This window comes from Myotis myotis, unplaced genomic scaffold (assembly GCF_014108235.1).
Source record: "Myotis myotis isolate mMyoMyo1 unplaced genomic scaffold, mMyoMyo1.p scaffold_m19_p_2, whole genome shotgun sequence".
NCBI classification, from domain to species: domain Eukaryota; kingdom Metazoa; phylum Chordata; class Mammalia; order Chiroptera; family Vespertilionidae; genus Myotis; species Myotis myotis.
Window position 1 is genome coordinate 30,652,782 of NW_023416324.1, and position 20,604 is coordinate 30,673,385.

At 41.5% G+C, this 20,604-nt stretch overlaps 1 protein-coding gene across 19 annotated transcripts in view; it reads right to left on the reverse strand.

The window, feature by feature from the left end:
• The window catches only part of MKNK1 (MAPK interacting serine/threonine kinase 1), a 50,565-nt gene that overhangs the window by 20,386 nt on the left and 9,575 nt on the right, over nucleotides 1–20,604 (reverse strand). For 3 of the 19 annotated variants that reach the window (XM_036348427.1, XM_036348446.1, XM_036348444.1), the window contains exons 2-5: nucleotides 10,389–10,578; nucleotides 5,046–5,152; nucleotides 2,537–2,638; nucleotides 23–120 (exon numbers count right to left, since the gene is read on the reverse strand). In XM_036348427.1, the coding sequence (XP_036204320.1) occupies nucleotides 23–120; nucleotides 2,537–2,638; nucleotides 5,046–5,152; nucleotides 10,389–10,578 (497 nt within the window). Of the gene's footprint in view, nucleotides 1–22; nucleotides 121–2,536; nucleotides 2,639–3,542; nucleotides 3,591–4,614; nucleotides 4,715–5,045; nucleotides 5,155–5,801; nucleotides 5,857–7,148; nucleotides 7,261–8,895; nucleotides 9,211–10,388; nucleotides 10,579–13,845; nucleotides 13,919–20,604 lie in introns of those variants that run through there. The other 16 variants (XM_036348432.1, XM_036348430.1, XM_036348429.1 and 13 more) reach the window with 16 other exon arrangements.

The following is a 20,604-nucleotide window of genomic DNA, read 5'->3' on the forward strand; positions in this document are numbered from 1 at the left end:
GACATCCAGATGAGACACTCACTTTGACAGCATACTCTTGGCCATTCTGCAGGTTAACAGCTCCTTGAACTTTGGCATAGGCTCCCTCTCCAAGCAATTCAGAGGTCAGCTTGTACACATCTAGAGATGAAATGGATGAGAGAAATAACAGGATGAGTCACCCTTTGCAAGTTAAGATGGAAAGAAGAGCTTCTGTTACTCAGCTTCCTTGGTCTGACAACACAGGCACACGGTGACTCCCCAGTGCAGTGACGAGGAAGACCATTAGCTTTCCTGGCCATTTCAGGACTCAGTTTCTCAACAACTAGATCACATAGAAGGCATCCTGTTCCCCATTTTAGAGATGAGGTCAGTGGAAGGGTTTCTATTCACACACATACTTCCTGAGCACCTACTATGTATCAGACAGCATGTTAGATTCACAATAGGGACAAAGCAAGGAATAAAATATAGTCCCTGCTCTTTGAGAATCACAATTCAATGGGGAAGACAGACACGTACACAAATGACCCCAGAATAAACTAGACAGTGGGAAATACTATCAGAGAGAGGATAAGACACAGTAAAAAGGAGCCAGGAAAGGGGAAGGTTATATCTATCTGTTCAGAGAATCTGGAGGATCCTCATAGAAGGGGTGTAATTTGAATGGACACCATGCATTCACTTACTCATTTGCTGAGCATCTACTGTGTGCCCAGCTCTGTGCTAGGCATTGGTGATACAAAGGGGAATAAAACCCTGTTTTATTTTATACAACACACAGCGAAGTCCCCAGGATCCTCTCTGGAGGTTTTTGAGAAGTTTCCAGAAGTCACCCACAGGAAACAGGAGACAGACATAAATGTAAACGGAAGCCTCGAGGTTTTTAGGGTGCTGAGTCAGAGTGGTTCTCACAGAGTAATAGGCTTGGGTTGAAAGAACATTTAGGTGGCCTGCCCAAGCTCACAAATAGCACAAGCTCTTTGAGCTCTTCCAAAGGATGCTACAGCACCATCGGCGTCTCTGCTGAGCTGGCCTCCTTTTCCCCTGGCCTCCATTCTGCGGCTTCTTCCTCTTGAGGCAGCCTAGCACTTAAACCCACAGACTGAGCAGAATACTTTTTAACCATGAAATTAGGTTTTATTACTCTGAGTCACGAGAAGCCCTATAATTGCACAAGCCATCCTTGAATAACAGGAACTACTCTTAGATTCATGGAAAGAGCAAGACCTGTTGATTTGGAAATTATTCTAAAAATCATGGTACTTCTGTCCTTCTCTCTCCCCTTACCCCTCTACCCCAAACACACACATCTACTGGCTGGGTTAAAGAAAAACAGACTCAAAGATACAAAGAACAGACCGACAGCTATCAGAGGGGAGGGGAGTTGGGGGGCTGGGTGAAAAGGTGAAGGTATTAAGCAAAAAACAAACAAACTCATAGACACAGATAACACTATGGCGATTGTGAGAGAAAGGGGTGGGGGAAGCATAAGATGGTATAGGGGAGATAAATAGTGAAGGAAACAGACTTGACTTTGGATGGTAAACACAATACAATATACAGATGATATATTATAGAGTTATACACTTGAACCTATATAATTTTATTAAACAATGTCACTCCAATAAATGCAATAAATAATTAAAATAAAGAATACACACTGTTGTTTGTAAGTATTTTAAATAACATGCTTTACTCACAATGGACATTTGTTATTAGTCTTTTACACATGTCAGAATAGGTTAGTGGTTGGAAGTCCAATATTCCTGACTCATAAAGAACTAGTCACTAGAACTACTGTACAAAATTATCAATTCACTAGTGTATCTGCACTATTGGAAAGAGGGACCATGAGGGGAAGCTATTTCAGGTTTCACAAAAGAAAATAGATGAAGGGGCATGTCACTACTAGGAGTAGCTACTGATCCTTTCAATTCTTTGCAGAAGTGTCCAATGATTCACTTCAACCCATCACATGCCCAGTGGTAACAGGACGAGCATTGAGCCTGGTGCCTCACACAGGATTCAAAATGTTTGATGACCAACACTGTGTCCCTTGAACACAACATCCACTCTTAAAACGGTGTCAAACTCAGCACAAGTAGCTGCAATCTCTTGGAGTCAAGTTCTCTGCTTATAGAAGATTGAAGTTCCATTTGCAGCCATGGCCCTCTCTTCTTCCTCCTACAAGGTTGCTCTACCTCTCAGCAGCCCTTCTAGGAACAGCCAAGGGAAAGATCACATCTGGAAGGGGCAGAAACACACCAGCCAATCTCACTGCATGCACAGCTCTGACAGATTGGTCTTCCTGTCCCTTGACCGTTGGGAGGACGCCTGTGCATCATCCAGGGGCTTTTCTCATCTCTGCTCGCTCTCTTTCTGTCACTCCTTTGAGTAAGCTCTTGTACTCCTTCTTTCATCCCTATCACACACATAGCCATGAGCTGGCTCTATAATAACACAGATCCTGTGATCTAGACCCATGGGCTTTTGGGAAGCTCCTCCCATGCTTGGGGAGCCACAGGCCCTGGTCTAAGAGAGTTGTATGACCAACCTTCAAACTTTCCCAGCAAGGAGTCAGTGGCCCGGGCCTTCCGCTTCTTCTTCTTCCTCTTGTCACTTTCTGCAATAGGAAGGGGTTCACTGCTGCCCATCTCTGGGAGAAAAGTGGAGATGTAAGGGAAATATCACTGTACTGATCAAGCTGTAAGTTCACCCAGAAGCAAAAACAAAACAAAACAGTGGGAGGGGCGGCCCGAGACCCAGGAGCTTTACACTGATGGTTTTTAAATATCTGTGAGGACTATTGATTTGTTTTGACCCAGGAGGCAAAACTAAAGGCAAAACCATTATAGCAGATCGTTAACTGTGGAAAGAAACTCAGACAGACAGGCTAGATTAAAAGAGGATAGCAGAGGCCTGCTTTAACCAAGCTCATTAGCACATGGATTTAGATCTGCCACCAGTCAAACTATAGTCCCCAAACAGAACAATGAATCCATAAGCAGAATCCCACTTGTGACATCCTCTAGCTTCAGCACCAGAAAGACAAGAAGGAGGGTGTGGTTGGGAGGGAGTGCATGCAAATGAAATCATACGATTAATAACATCCCTATGTGGATGTGCACAGGGATTTCAACGGCCTTCAGTGGAGATTGCCTCTGTGAAGGTACAATAGGGCAGGAATGTCTATGAGCATAGACGAGTGCCTATGGAGCCAGAGCACACTCTTCCCTCTCTGCTCCTTATTTGAGGGGATACAGGTAGGGTCCATTCAGAAGTCTGCAGTTGACAGGTCTACACCAGGCTGCTGGATGAGGTCATTTATTGCAAAAGCATTATTATCTCTCCCTGGCAAGCACCTGGTGCCCCCTGTTAAAGGGAAAATTTGGGAGACAGACATTTGGACATTGGGCAGGAAAAAGAAGGGACAAAAAGAATAAGCAGGAGACTGAGAAGGGGAAAGAGAAAAGGAGGAATAATGAGCCAGTACCCAATCGTAGTACTATTTCTAAGACACTCTAGTAAGGGCCTTCCCCTGGTAAAGATAAATTACTTACAGAACATGTCATGCCCCTGATCCAGAGTGGAGCCTTAATACTCTTTGCCTGCAGTTAGAAATAATAAGATTTCTCTGAAGTCTCTGGGTCTAAATCCCCACCAGGGTGATTAAACCTTTACATCCTTCTAAAATAGAGGCACTCGAGTGCTGATGGGGCATATGGTGTGAGAGCCTTTTAGACCAACCTTCAATAAACACAGGCTCTGGGTTGTTGGATTTATTTTTTTTTTTTTGAGAGAGAGATTTTTTTTTTTTTTCAACTTTTGCCTCATTCTTTCTTTTTTTTTTTTTTAAATATATTTTATTGATTTTTTACAGAGAGGAAGGGAGAGAGATAGAGAGTTAGAAACATCGATGAGAGAGAAACATCGATCAGCTGCCTCCTGCACATCTCCCACTGGGGATGTGCCCGCAACCCAGGTACATGCCCTTGACCGGAATCGAACCTGGGACCTTTCAGTCCGCAAGCCGACGCTCTATCCACTGAGCCAAACCGGTTTCGGCAAGAGAGAGAGATTTTTGAAATGGAAGCTGGCTCTTTGCCCATTGAGGGAAAAGGCCCACTCTCTTCTCAGAGGACCCTCCTGAACATGATCAGAGAAATGGCTCAGGAAGATTGATTAGAGCTGATGCACGTCTTCTATGCACTGTTCTCAGAAGCGAATACATGACAGCCATGAGGAGAAAGCACACAGAACGACAGCCCTTTTCAACACCACAATCCAGAAAGCATGGTTAGGCAGCCAAGTGTCTGACAGCTCAATTTAGGTGCATTCTTCCTCCCACTTTTAGGATCTGATGACAGAAGATGACAGAAGATTTTCAATTATACTTTATAGAAGAGATATAGAGAATCTCAAAATATTACTCTAGGCAATAGCTTCAAGCACAAGATTCATCTTGTGTAACATGCTATGAATTAAAAAAATTAAACTTAAATATCAGCACCCAAATATCCACCCTGACCAAGGTATATTAAAAAGAAAAGAGCTGCTCAATATAGTGAGACATTCTACAGAAATAAAACACAGGATCACTCATCTTCAGGTGCTCGGGGAGGGGGCACTGACCACTGTGACAATAGGCTGAGGAGGGACCACTGTCCCTCTTACTCTTCCTCTGTGTGCAGTCCAATGTCAACCCTGGTCCCCATTTATTTTCTCACCAGCACTGCAAACCAAGTGCAGATGGGACAGATTTTAGATTCACTTCTCTTTCTCCTTCCCCCGCCCACACTCTGATGGAAGGCCCAAGGACAAGCAAAACAGCCGACAGGCAGGCAATGTAGAGGAGGAGCCAGAGGGCTGGTGGCATTATAATTCACAGGGGACGCTCAAACATTCTTACGACTCTAGCTAGAAAACCCTGTTAGCCGCAATTTATACTTGGTTTTTACCACAGCAGGGCTGAGGGAGCCTCTTGTGGAAGAAGCATACCTCTGAGCACGGCTGCACACTCAATATTAGATTTTATGGCTTCACACACAAAAAAGATAGAGTACCTGGTCTATTCTGCATGGATTTCATTGGAAGAGGGTCTGCCAGAAGGGACAAATGGTTAAGACTTTCCTTGGAAACAGACCTTGTTGAAGGAGAGTTGTTTTTAAAACTAGGAAGAAAAAAATGTAGGAAGACAGTGAAGTGAAAAAATATGCTTAACTTCCCTGTTTACACTGAAGGAACAGGGAAGGGAGAGGTGTCATAATCTTACCAAGGAGTTGATAGTTTCCTCTCTGGAGCCTGTGTATAGTCTATTTTATCACCGACAGTGAGGCCTTATTTAACATGCACGCAATCATTTGAAAAAGCTTCTTCAGAGGGCAAGATTCCACAACCAAGCAGGTCCTTGGCTCACCTCCTTCCCTTGGCCTAAGGCAGTGGTTGGCAAACTACGGCTCTTCCACAAAATACCACGTGCAGGCATGCATGTACAGTGCGATCGAAACTTCGTGGCCACACTCAAGGGGCCAAAGAGCCGCATGTGGCTGCGCGAGCCACAGTTTGCCGACCACTGGCCTAAGGATTCTTCTCAGCTATTAAAACCCATCTCAAAAGTCTCTATCCCTTTGAACAAGTTAAGGTCTGTGCAAACTCTGTTAGGCACTATGCAAATAGATGGGATTACTGTGCTGAACTAGAAGTTAAAGCTCCATTCTCTGCTCCCCAACCCTGCTGGAAACTATTAGAGCACTGATTTTATGTGACCTTGAGAGCTCCCCGAAGTTCCTAAAGGTCAGGACTGCCACTTGTTCGTTCACCTCTGCATCTCCTTAAGTCAGACATACTAGTACACCAGCCATCAGAGAACATGCACTGAAATGAAAATGATATAAAATGATGCACATATGAGGTGTTAGGTATAGTGCATGTTACCCAGGCCCTTTAAGTAGAAATGCACATACTGAAAGAAATTTGGGTACATGTTTGCCTTTCCAACAACACAGTTTTATGAATTCCCTGATAAACTTCCTCTCAAAAAGAGTGCTGTGAAACTCAAAAGGTTTTGAACTTTCTAGCCGTAGCTACAGGACTGGGCAATGTGCCTGGTACTTCAGAGAAGGAAGTGAGCACTTCTTTTGTTTTCAGACTGAACCAGCTGGTGTGGAGGCTCCCGGCACTTCCACCGCCTCCTGCCCTTGCCTTCATCTTGGGCAGGGCTCGGTGGCCCACACTTGTATATTGGTGGAAGTGGAGCTGGAAAGGAAGCACACTGCTGATAGGGAAGGCACATGGGCTTGGCCTCAGGAGAACAAACTGAGTCCTGATTCAGATGGTACCAGACATAGTACCAAAGCCAAGTTACTTCACCTCTTAGAGTCTCAGTTTCCTCATCTACAGGATAAGTTTAAAAATAATGTCCGCCTTTTCCAGCAACCCCGTGTGAGAATCCAGTGATATACTTACTATAAATGTGCTTCAAAAAACATGTGTATGCCCTAGCTTGTTTGTCTCAGTGGATAGAGCACCGGCCTGCAGACTGAAGGGTCCCGGGTTTGATTTGGTCAGGGCACATGCCCAGGTTGTGGGCTCAATCCCAGTAGGAGGCGTGCAGGAGGCAGCCAATCAATGATTTTCTTTCATCAATATTTCTTCTTTTTTTTTAAAAAAAAATATATTTTATTGATTTTTTTACAGAGAGGAAGGGAGAGAGATAGAGAGTGCCTCCTACACATCTCCCACTGGGGATGTGCCCGCAACCCAGGTACATGCCCTTGACCAGAATCGAACCTGGGACCCTTCAGTCCGCAGGCCGACGCTCTATCCACTGAGCCAAACCGGTTTTGGCTCATCAATATTTCTATCTCTCTCCCGCTCTCTTCCTCTCTGAAATCAATAAAAATATATTTAAAAACAAACAAGCATGTATATGCACACATAACAGAGTAGAAAGACTATACAGAACTACACAAAAATGTTAATACTACTACAATTTGAAAGAGTGTCTACTATGTGTCAGGCACAATGCCAGGCATTTATATATATTATTATCTTTAATTCTTATAATAACCCTAAAAGATAAATATTTCACCATATTTCAAGTGAAGAAACTGAGACTCAGAGGCTAAATTATCTACCAAATGCCAAACATGTAATTAGTGGTTTACCTGGGATTCAAATTCAATGCTGCCTTTTCAAGTTCAGTCCATTTCTAATTTACAGTCGTTTTCTCTGCATGCTGGGGTGATTTCTATTTTCTTCTTTATATTTTTCAGTATTCTCCAAATTGTATACAATGAAATTTATTACTTTTTATGCCATTATTATCCCAGTCACATTTTATTTTTCAATAAAAGACACAAATTTCCTCCAATGCATATTGAAATTTTGAAGCTGATTATACATTTTAAAAAATCATATCTAGATTTCTCTGTATTGAAATTCAACATTTGGTGAAGAAAAAACATTTCAGGAATATTGGTGCCAACCTGAAGATATTTTTATAATCTTGACAAACAACAAATGCTACTTCAATTCTTATCTTTTTAAGTGCTATTTTTTAAAAGAAAAAAATATTGTAAAAACAAAACAATGCACTGAAAATTCAAGCCTGAGAGACACCAGGTTAAATTCTAGCTCTCTGCATGAGCTTTGGCAAGTTGCTTAGCTTCTCTGACTACTAGCGTCTTCATTTTGCTGGCTAACAGTTCAGCTAACTCAGCCCATGCTCCTCTCCCAACCACTCTAGAGTTCTTTTCAAGATCTAGGATTCACTCCTCTTCACATTCTTTAAGATTTACTTCCTTCTCTAGAAAGTCACAGAGAATTCTAGAGAAGCAATAGCAGTGAGAGCAAGCTGATGAGTATAATGATCAATTCAGCAGTTTTCTCAGCCATCAGCTGGCTGAGGGCCCCCAAGCAAATGGAAACTGAGAGAATGAAACTGAGGCAATGAAAGTAAGGGGGATGGACACTCTTAAGGAGCAGCCCAAGACTAAGAAATGTGAGGCAGAGGAGGAGGCAATCAGGAGGAGCCTGGGGAGACTGAGCCCATAACATTTACTTCTCTGAAGCAGTAAAACAGCAATTAAAGTAAACACTACTACTACAAGTAGTTATAGGACACACACGCTTATATGGTGCTTACCATATATATGCTAGGTAATGCTCTAAGCAATTTACAAATACCACATTTTACATGTACTAACTTATGTAATTTTCACAACTCTATGAGGTAAGTATCATTATTTGCACATTTTACAGATGAAGAAACTGAAGTACAAGGGGATGAAGTAATTTGCCCAGGGTCACATAGCTAGTGGTGGCAGAGCTAGGATTTAAATCTAGATAGTCTGGCTTAGAATTCAAACTTTAAATTATTACACTATATTTAAACCTTAATGCTGAAAAGCAGAAGAGGGTAGCCAGTCAGAGTTAGCCAGACATCAACAAGAATGCTTTTATTTAGAAACTAACACAGATATTCCCTACTGGTATGCTATGAATGAGGTATGATACTTTCATCAGGCTAAACAATACAATTTTCTATGTGTGCTATGATGTCAAAAAGGTTGGTCATCACTGCTCTCACATAAAAGGAGTATATTATCGCCACTTTATCATTATTGTATTAATCTGAAACCTAATTTATCAGAAGTTTTTTCTTGCTCTGAGATAGCTTTGTATTTTGTGTTTTGGCATATTATGTAGGAAGAACTACAAACCAGTCCAACCACATTATTTTATGGCAGTTCTTGTATCAGGTACAAGGTTACATTCTTTTTCTGCCAGACCTAATAGTTGGCTTATTTGGTTTCTGATAATATCATTACTACATAGGGGACAAGATCAAGGAAGGGGTACATTCAAACAGAAGCTAGTCAAATTTAACACATGATGGATAAGAGGAGGTACCTGTGAAATCAGCTCGGTCAAAGGACAGTCTATAAGTGTGATTCCAGGGGCAAAGGCATTTCACAGGTTTTCCCCAAGAGTCCTGTGTGTAGTAAGGCTGGACAGCATTATGCAGATTGCAGTGTCCCACTCAACTACAGTAAAAGAAGTATGCAGCCTGCTAAGGTGCCAGCAAGGTGGTGATTCACAACAGGCCTTGAAATGGGCTGGGATAATAAGATTCTCAGAGGCAAAAGGTCTAGATTCAGGCCCATCTTCTTCCCCTGCTCTGATACTGGGATCACAAGCAGCCTTCAAGAACTGTCACTGCATCTCCTGGTGGAAGGAATGACAAGAGAAAGGGCAAGAGGGGTAAAGAAAGTGTGTGTTTAAGACGTGGCAAACAGGAAAATAGAATTACCATATGATCCAGCAACTCCACTTCTGGGTATTTATCCAAAGAAAACAAAACACTAACTTGAAAAGGTATATGCATCTCCGTGTTCAATGCAATATTTACATTATTTACCAGTATAATAGCCAAGATATGTAAACAACCTAAAGTCCATTGATGAATGATTAGCACACACACACAATGGAATATGATTCAGCCATAAAAAGAATGAAATCTTGCCATTTGCGACAACCTGGGGAAGGCAAGGAAGGCCTATAACTAAGGAAGGCGTAGAAAAGAAGAGAAAGAAGCAGAACTGGTCCTGCTGAACAACAGGAGATGGAGTCAAAGACTACTCTCCCTCCGTGTCTAATCTCTCTACCCCCACTGCCTAGTATGGAGCCAGGCACAGAGGAGGACTCAATATATGTTTATTAACCAAAGTCAGAGAACCCTAAGAGCAGTAGGACCTTCAAAGAAGGGGAGAATTCAGGAAGGGAAGCTTACTGGGGATGGGGAGCCATGGAAGACAGTGTACTACTGGGAAGCTTCATATGAAGGGTGACATAGCAGCAACGCATGAAAACTCACAGATCAGGCTAAGACCAGTCTCACCTAGATATCATCTGACCCAATCTACAAATGAGGCATTATTTATAACTTGCCAGGCATGATAGAAACTCAGGTTAGAATGTTATACAGAACACTTCAAAAGGTCATCATATATGTCACTTATAAGTTAAAAAAAGAACTGAAAAGATACATCTCGAGTTATTTTAACAATGGTTACTTTGGGAGAATGAAATTGAATGAGTACAAAATTTTATTTTTTATACTGCTGTTGTATTTTATTTGATTTGATATAGTTGTTTTATAATGAAAAGTAAAATAAATAAATTTTACTTACTGCATGGTTTTCCTTATGAGCCTCTCTGCTATTATATTCTGGTAGAAATGTGCTCCCCCGTTTAAGTAACTGTCTTAGGCATGCCAGGCGGTCCAGCTAATCCTGGCTGCCTAACTGAATACTGAAATCTCTGACTGACTCCTTCCTCTGGAAATAGAGAATGGCAATCTAAAGCAATCTAAAAGTCTAAGTAAAATGTATAGCCAATCTTACCTATAGGTTTGCTCAATTTTTAGAAAGCAAATCCTCTGTAAACTTGAAATTCCAGATAAAATAATGCTTCTGACAGGGGGTTGCTGTCTTCCAGCCGCAGGAAGTGTTTCAATGGTCTCTGCAGGTAGCACACATTCTTCAGTTCTCTGCTTCAGTTCAGCTTCTGCTTCATCAGGTCTGCCATGAAAATCTTTAAAAAGCAGAAATAGAAAGGATATCAAAATGCCGACTTTTTTGCCCTGGCCGGTTTTGCTCAGCGGGTAGAGCATCGGCTTGTGGACTGAAGGGTCCTGGGTTTGATTCTGGTCAAGGGCACATACCTGGGTTGCGGCTGGATCCCCAGTGCGGGGCATGCAGGAGGCAGCCGATCAATGATTCTCTCTCATCATTGATGCTTCTATCTCTCTCTCCCTTTCTCTTCCTCTCTGAATCAATAAAAATATATTTTTTAAAATGCTGACTTCTTTAAAAGAACCAGAGAAGATAACGATCAACCTAAGTTTTCCCCAAACCTATGCATTACATCAGCAAGTAGATATACATAAAGCAATCACAGACTTCTCCAGTCTTTAAAATCAGACATTTGAGCATTTGCAAATGTTGAGATTAAGCATTTGAAGATTTAACAAGTGTCTGAGTAAAAGTTTTCAGATTCTGTTTCCACTGTGGGATTCTAGAACCAAAAAGGCAAAACTAGACCTAGATGACAGACAGGGACACCTCTTCTTGCTGAGGAATCTCACGTGGAAGGTAAAAGCTGATATTTCTCTATTGTCCAAGTCTAGAGGTAGAAAGATAAACTAGATTCTGAGAGCAGCAGGTGGCATGAACAGGAACAAGGTTTTATGCCAAATGCATAATTATTGCTAGTTTTCTATGTGATGGCTTCATGGTCTGTCCACTGCTATTTTTAATCTCATGGCTCTAGCTATTATGTGCCAAAGTAGATTTGTGAATTTCTCGACAACTTGAATGTGTACTTCCCCCTTTTTCCAACGAAAAAGCTCTGGAAAAGCAATTTCAATCTGAATTCTGGGAATCTTCTGCCAAACTTTCTAAAAAGGTTTTCTAACTGGAAGCCAGATGTGTTTCACCATTTCCTCAAATCATGTGTCCCAAACTGAACTCACCCCAACCCCACCCACCGCCTCCTTCCTCCTTTCCCTTCTTCCCTATCAGATTATATCATCCTGCCAGTCACCCAGCAACAGAACCTTTAAATCATTTCTAATGTCTCTTTCTTTCGCAATCTTATAAGCTCCAAATACTCACACTGTCAGGCTTTCCCTCAGCCTGTTATGTAGCTCTTTGAAGAATAGCACCTATTCTTTCTTCAGGGCCCATCACAAATTACTTCATCCAGCATTTAATCAAACCCACAGTATACTATTAAAATACTTAGAGCTAGCTATACACATGCTTATGTGGCTCTCCCACTAGGCTATAAACTCCTCAAAGGCACAGACATATCTTTTTCATCTATGTATTTCCAGCATCTAACACAGTATCTGGCGCACACACACATGCACACACACACACACACACACACATACACACGACCAGTAAATATCTGAATGAATTACTTTATCCATGAAATATTTGTTTATTGTGCAACAGAGAATGTTAGCACATAGAATAACCCCTGCTATTTGTGCCTTTTATTCCTGAACAAATCTCTGTGACTCAATGAAACTATTTCCAGGGCCCAAAGAAGCTCTCTCCTTGTGGGCCACACACTTCCAGGGACAGCCTTGAACTTCAACTCTTTGCCTTTAGTCTTGTCACAATATTAAACCCCCGTGTTCCTTTCTTCTTGTTGCCTATAGTAGGGGTTGGCAAATTTGTTCTGTAAAGGAGTGGGTAGTAACTATTTTAGACTTTCTGTGTTAGATGGTCTCTGTCACAACTATTTAATTTTGCCTTTATAGAGAAAAAGCCACCATAGACAACAGGTAAATAAATGATTGTGCCTATATGTCAATAAATATTTATGGATACTGAAACTTGAATTTTTCTTTTTTAAAAGCTCTTTATTATTGAGATTACAAATGTCCCCTTCCTCTCCCCCCATTATTCCCCTCTACCTCATTCCCGCCCCACCCCAGGCCTTAGGTCTGTGTCCATAGGTAATGCATATACTAGTATACATATAAGATCTTTGGTTAATCTCTTCCCACACCCACTTCGCCCCTTCTCTCTGAGATTCATTAGTCTGTTCCATGTTTCCATTCCTCTGATTCTATTTTATTCATCGGTTTATTTTGTTCATTAGATTTCTTGCTTATTTTGATTTTTAGTTTCATTTGTTGATAGATATGTATTTATTGCCATTTTATTGTTCATATTTTTACCTTTTTCTTCCTCTTCTTAAAGAATACCCTTCAACATTTCATGTAATGTTGGTTTGGTGGTGATGAACTCCTTTAGCTTTTTCTTGTCTGTGAACCTCTGTATCTGACCTTCAATTCTAAATGATATCTTTGTTGGGTAGAGTAATCTTGGTTGTAGGTTCTTGCTATTCATCACTTTGAATATTTCTTGCCATTCCTTTCTGGCCTGCAAAGTTTCTATTGAGAAATCAGCTGATGGTCATATGGGCGCTCCCTTGTAGGTAACTAACTGCTTGAAACTTGAATTTTCATGTCACAAAATATTAATATTCTTTTGATTCCCCCTTCCCCCAACCATTTAAAAACATAAAACACATTCTTACCTATGGTCTATATGAAAACTGGTAGTGATCCAGAAATGGCCTATAGTCAAGTTTGCCAACCCAGCTTATTTCCCCTCCTTACAATTCTATTCCTCTACATACACACATATGCACACACACACACACACACACACACACACGCACACACGTAGGTCTACAGTAAAAACAACCCTTAGAATTCCTTTATAGATTTTGTGTTATTCTGCTGTTTAGAGCCACAGTAGGGCTGGGGAGGTAGGAAGCACATGGGTTTTCAATGGGCTTTCAAGCCATTAGGATCTAGATTCAGATTCTGGCCTTACCATATACTAATGAAGTAACCCTGGACATAATGCTCAACCCCTCTCATCATCTATAAAATAGGGATAATAACATCTATAACACAGAGTTTCTGTGAGAATTAAATGAGCTAATATATATCCAGTTCACGGCATAATGCCTGGCATAGAGTAGGTGCTCAATAAATAGTAACTATTATTCAAACTTGGGATATGGCTTGCCAGATTGTGGCCTTGGAAAGTCCTCTGTAAACCACAACTGGGCATCATGTAGGAATAAACTGTTAGCAAAGTACAAAGGCAAAGAGATAGAATTTGGAAGTTTTCAGATACATGATACGGGTTCCAAGTGCTTGGTTGGTCCTGATTCCTTCTGGCAACATTCCAAATTCCTTTGAGCCTCTCTTCCTCCCCAGCGAGAGAACATTGACTCTGACAATGCCTGCATTTTCTTAACATTTCTTACCAAATACCCAGATGAGCCCTGAAATCCTCTCCTCATTCTTGTATTCTTCTTGGCATAGGGCTGGGGAAGGGTGAATGTGGCCAGATCAAACCTACACAGATCGGCCTGCCACTGGGTCTTATATAGGTTGGACACCCAATTCTCTCTCAATTCTTCATAAGGTTTTTTCTGTATAGGGAATGAAATTTCTCCAGAGCTTAAGAACTAGTTTTTCTGTAGAAGTTTCAGAGCAAAACAACAACAAAAACACACCAAGTATATAAATAGGGGTTCAATCATATCACTTTCTTTTTTTCAAGGTGTAACCATTTTATTTTTTTTCTTTATTGATTAAGGATTACATATGTGTCCTTTTCCCCCCATTGCCCCCTATCCCCCCACTCATGCCCTCACCCGCCTGTTGTATGTGTCCATTGGTTAGCTTATATGCATGCATAGAAGTCCTTCGGTTGATCTCTCCCACTTACCCCCACCCTCCCCTACCTTCCCTCTGAGGTTTGACAGTCTGATCGATGCTTCTTTGTCTCTGGATCTGTTTTTTTTTTTTTTTTTTTTTTTTTTTTTAAATTAAATCTTTATTGTTCAGATTATTACATTTGTTCCTCTTTTTTTCCCCCCCATAACTCCCCTCCTCCCAGTTCCTGCCCCACCCTCCGCCCTCACTCCCCACCCACTGTCCTCATCCATAGGTGCACGATTTTTGTCCAGTCTCTTCCCGAATCTCCCACACCCCTTTCCCCCCCAGGAATAGTCAGTCCATTCCCTTTCTATGTCCCTGATTCTATTATAATCAACAGTTCATTCTGTTCATCAGATTATTTATTCACTTGATTCTTAGATTCACTTGTTGATAGATGCATATTTGTTGTTCATAATTTGTATCTTTACCTTTTTCTTCCTCTTCCTCTTCTTAAAGGATACCTTTCAGCATTTCATATAATCCTGGTTTGGTGGTGATGAACTCCTTTAGCTTTTTCTTATCTGTGAAGCTCTTTATCTGACCTTCAATTCTGAATGATAGCTTTGCTGGATAAAGTAATCTTGGTTGTAGGTTCTTGGTATTCATCACTTTGAATATTTCTTGCCACTCCCTTCTGGCCTGCAAAGTTTCTCTTGAGAAATCAGCTGACAGTCGTATGGGTATTCCCTTGTAGGTAACTGAGTTTCTTTCTCTTGCTGTTTTTAAGATTCTCTCTTTATCTTTTGCTCTTGGCATTTTAATGATGATGTGTCTTGGTGTGGTCCTCTTTGGATTCCTTTTGTTTGGGGTTCTCCGCGCTTCTTGGACCTGTAAGTCCATTTCTTTCACCAGGTGGGGGAAGTTTTCTGTCATTATTTCTTCAAATAGGTTTTCAATATCTTGCTCTCTCTCATCTTCTGGCACCCCTATAATTCTGATGTTGGTACGCTTGAAGCTGTCCCAGAGGCTCCTTACACTATCCTCGCATTTTTGGATTCTTTTTTCATTTTGCTTTTCCGGTTGGGTGTTTTTTGCTTCCTCGCATTTCAAATCATTGACTTGATTCTTGCGCTCCTCTGGTCTGGTGTCGGAAGTCTGTATAGTATTCGTTATTTCAGTCCGTGTATGCTTAATTTCTAGTTGGTTCCCCAATATAAGATCGAGGGTCTTATTAGTTTTCTTGTAGATCTCATTAAGTTTATCGGCGGCTTCTAAACAGTTCTTGAGAGACCTTAAAAGTGTGGTTCTGAACTCTATATCTTCCATTGACAATTTTGTCCTGTTTCTTTGTCTCCGCATTTTGTTATGCTTCCTTGGTGCACCCCCTAGTGGTCTTTGTTCGCAGTCTTATAGTTAAATCTCAATTGTTGTAGCTAATTCCAGGGAGGGTTTGACCTCCAGGCCAAGTGGCTATGAGAGTCAGCTGTGTCAGCAGTGAGAGAACTTCTGTCCTCTAGGGAGGTGCTAATCTAGCCTTTGCCTGAGGCTATCGGGCAAATGCCTGTGTGCAGGGCTTGGGCGGGGCGGGTCGCACAGGATCAACAGGGTGGGCCGGAGAGAGCAGTTATGGCGGCTCTCAGTCCTGTCCCCAGGGGCTCTGCCTCTCTGAGTCCCAGCACCCGCTGCAAAGCTCAGAGAGAAAGCTGCACTCGCTCTGACCGAAGCCAGACAGTCCCGCTTCTCCCGTTTGAGTCTGGGTCCCTAAAGACTCGCCCGGATCTGGAGCTCAGAGTCTGCGACTCCCTCCCGATTGAAAACGCCAACCGTGCCCTCCGCCGCCAGCCCGCTCCACGCACTCCGCACCTCAGAATTTGCCTTCAGCACTGCGCCTCCTCTGAGTGTCCGTATGCGTTTCTCTTTCCTCCTAGTTGTAGGACTTCCACTCAGCCAGCGTTCCTGTGGTTCTGGGTGATGTCCCTTCCGTTTTTTGGTTTCACTTTTGAAGTAGTTGTTCAAAGCAGCAAACTCCGGCGTTAACCTATGCCGCCATCTTGGTTCTCCCCTGGATCTGTTTTTGTTCATCAGTTTATGTTGTTCATTATATTCCATAATTGAGTGAGATCATGTGATATTTATCTTTCTCTGACTGGTTTATTTTGCTTAGCATAATGCTCTCCAGTTCCATCCATGCTGTTGCAAATGGTAAGAATTCCTTCTTTTTTACCACAGTGTAGTATTCCATTATGTAGATATACCACAGCTTTTTAATACACTCATCTGCTGATGGACACTTAAGCTGTTTCCAAATCTTAGCTATTGTAAATTGTGCTGCTATGAACATAGGGGTGCATATATCCTTTCTGATTGGTGTTTCTGGTTTCTTGGGATATATTCCTAGAAGTGAGATCACTGGGTCAAATGGCAGTTCCATTTTTCGTTTTTTGAGGAAATGCCATACTGTTCTCCACAGTGGATGCACCAGTCTGCATTCCCACCAGCAGTGCAGGAGGGTTACTTTTTCTCCACATCCTCGCCAGCACTTGCCGTTTGTTGATTTGTTGATGATAGCCATTTTGACAGGTGTGAGATGGTACTGCACTGTCGTTTTGATTTGCATCTCTCAGATGATTAGTGACTTTGAGCATGTTTTCATATATCTCTTGGCCTTCCTTATGTCTTCTTTCAAAAAGTATCAATGGAATAGAACAGAGAACCCAGAAATCGACCCAAACCACTATGCTCAATTAATATTTGATGAAGGCAGCAAGAACATACAATGGAGTCAAGACAGTCTCTTCAATAAATGGTGCAGGGAAAATTGGACAGATACATGCAAAAAAAATTAAACTAGACCACCAACTTACACCATCCACAAAAATAAACTCAAAATGGATAAAGGACTTAAACATAAGATGGGAAATCATAAAAATAATCCACAGGCAGCAAAATCTCAGACATATGCCGAAGCAATTTCTTCACCAATACAGCTCCTAGGGCAATGGAAACTAAAGAGAAAATAAATAAGTGGGACTACACCAAAATAAATAAATTTGCAATTAGGTTTGCTAATTTGTATGCTCCCTCTCCTTCAGACTTTTAGATTGCTTTAGGTTGCCATTATCTATTTCCAGAGCAAGGAGTCAGTCAGAGATTTCAGTATTCAGTTAGGCAGCCAGGATTAGCTGGACTGCCTGGCATGCCTAAGACAGTTACTTAAACGGGGGAGCACATTTCTACAGAATATAATAGTCGAGAGGCTCATAAGGAAAACCATGCAGTAAGTAAAATTTATTTATTTTGCACAGCAAAAGAAACCATCAACAAAACAACAAGAAAGCCCACTGCATGGGAGAACGTATTTGCCAATGTTATCACCGATAAGGGTTTAATCTCCAACATTTACAGCAGTGGTTCTCAACCTTCCTAATGCCGCAACCCTTTAATACAGTTCCTCATGTTGTGGTGACCCCTAATTTCATTATTACAAATTGAACATAATTAAAGCACAGTGATTAATCACAAAAACAATATGTAATTATATATGTTTTCTGATGGTCTTAGGCAACCCCTGTGAAAGGGTCGTTCGACTCCCAAAGGGGTTGCGACCCACAGGTTGAGAACCGCTTATTTACAGGGAACTCATACAACTTAACAAAAGGAAGATAAATAACTCAATCAAAAAATGGGCAATGGGCCGAAACCGGTTTGGCTCAGTGGATAGAGCGTTGGCCTGCGGACTGAGGGGTCCCAGGTTCGATTCCGGTCAAGGGCATGTACCTGGGTTGCGGGCACATCCCCAGTGGGAGATGTGCAGGAGGCGGCTGATCGATGTTTCTCTCCCATCGATGTTTCTAACTCTCTATCTCTCTCCCTTCCTCTCTGTAAAAAATCAATAAAATATATTTAAAAAAAAAAAATGGGCAATGGACCTACATCATATCACTTTCAAGACAGAAAACATCAAGGGTGAGCAGATAAAACTAAGGCTTGTGGTATCTCTGTCCTTGGTCCAAAAAGCCAGATTTGAGCCTTTCACTTCCTCGCTCCAACACCTCCAATGAGTGTCCACTGCTTCTGGGATCCTAAGCTCCTGTGCTGTCACTGAGGGCCTCCACAAACTTGCCCCAGGCCATCCATCCTGCATTATGTCTTACTACTCCTCTACTGAAGTCTTGACCGACAGTCCAGGCAAAATAGACTGTTTCTATGGAACTGCCCTCAACAATTTCCAGCTTCCCACACGTGTATATAATTCAATCACCTATAACATTTTACTGCACATCTCCCCCTAGACTGTGAGTTAGGGACAGGGCAGAGACTATTTCTGATTTCTTTCTGGTCCCCTATACCTAGCACAGGGCCTGGCACACGGCAAACACTTAATAAATGGGAATAAATGAATGGAAACACCTAAAGTTACTCTTTCCTTAAAGTGTTTTAGTTGGACTTTTATTAGCAGACTAAGTATAGTCTGGGTTATAGCCAAGAAGTAGAAAAACCGAAGAGAAAGAAAAGAAGCATGACCAATGAGATCCAAGCAACGGAAAATAGGTTTTAAGAGTAAGGTAAAAGAAACCAGGGCTGTTTAGCCTGGAGAAGAGAAGATGAGACCTAACTCGATTTTGGCTTTAAGTCCACAAAAGGTTCTCATGAGAAAATCTTGACCTCATCCTCCCTTTATAATCAGAAGAAACTATTCCATATTCATGGAAAATGGAACAAGAAGAAATGGCTTAAGTTAATGCCGGGGGGGGGGGTGGTGGTTTAAGGAGGAGAGAAAGAAAAACCAAATTAGGCACCACTTTTCCAGAGACACTGTTATTGTACTTTTTGGCAAGAGAATTGGAGTGTCTTACTTAGCACTTCTTTTGAAGGCTGTGCAAAAAGGAATAAATATGCTGCTCTGTTTCTGTTTACTATGGAGAGAGGTGGGAAAGACACAAGTCAGGTAAGATTTTCTAATGAGCCAAAGACTTTTTTTCCCAATATATTTTTATTGATTTCAGAGAAGAAGGGAGAGGGAGAGAGAGAAACATCAATGATGAGAGAGAATTATTGATTGGCTGCTTCCTGCAAGCCCCCAACTGGGGATCGAGCCCGCAACTCAGGCATATGCCCTTGACCGGAATCCAACCCATGACCTTTCAGTCCACAGGCTAATGCTCTATCCACTGAGCCAAGCTGGCTAGGGCAAGCCAAAGACCTTTTATTGACCCTTTTCCTACAGGCACTTTTTTTCATGTCATGCTTTGCAATCCTGTGATGGAACAATCTAGCATTTCAAAGTTTCCTGATGGGGCAATGGGAAGAAAGAGAAGGCAACAATATCACAGTAAGACAGGGATAATGCCCTATATATATATATATATATATATATATATATATATATATATATATATATATATACACTTTCTATAAAAACAATATCTAACTGGACATTAATAACGATTATTAATATTATTACTATTAAAGCTAATATTCATTGAACACCTACTATGTGCCAGACACTGTGCTAAGTGGTTAACATAACTTATCTGAATCCTCATAATAACCCCATGATATAGACAATATTTGTATCCCTATTCTACAAAGGAATAAACTAAGACCCAAGAAGGTTAAATAACTTGCCGAAGTCACATAGCTAGCAAGTGATAGAGCCTGGACTAAAACTCAGGCAATATGACTCTAGAGGCAATATAACTCTAGAGACAATATGACTTTAATAAACGAGGCATGCGGCCCTGCCAGCCACAAGTTTGATATGCTTGCTCTAGAGCAGCGGTTCTCAACCTGTGAGTCGCGACCTCTTTGGGGGTCAAACGACCCTTTCACAGGGGTCGCCTAAGACTATCGGAAAACACATATATAATTACATATAGTTTTTGTGATTAATCACTATGCTTTAATTATGTTCAATTTGTAACAATGAAATTGGGGGTCACCACAACATGAGGAACTGTATTAAAGGGTTGCGGCATTAGGAAGGTTGAGAACCACTGCTCTAGAGTCTATATACCTAACTACTATGTCTCTATATAAGAAGGATGAGAGGCTAGAATTTAAACGCTTGAGTCTCTGGATCCAGGTTCATATTCTCAGCTACTTACTTATACTGACCCAAGTCAGGAAGAACAATGTAACACATGAATGGCATTAGCAAGAGAAGAGATTTCAGAAGTGAACCAAAATACCCCCCTTATTACAGAGAAAGAAGCTGACATTGAGGACTCACAGGTTATAATGGGCAGAATCAGGGTTTGAATGCCAGCCTTTTGACTCCAAGTGTAGTCCTCTTTCCTCCATTATAGATTCTTGTCTAATTTGAGGGTGAGAAAATGAAGGAAAACTATGTGCCAAAT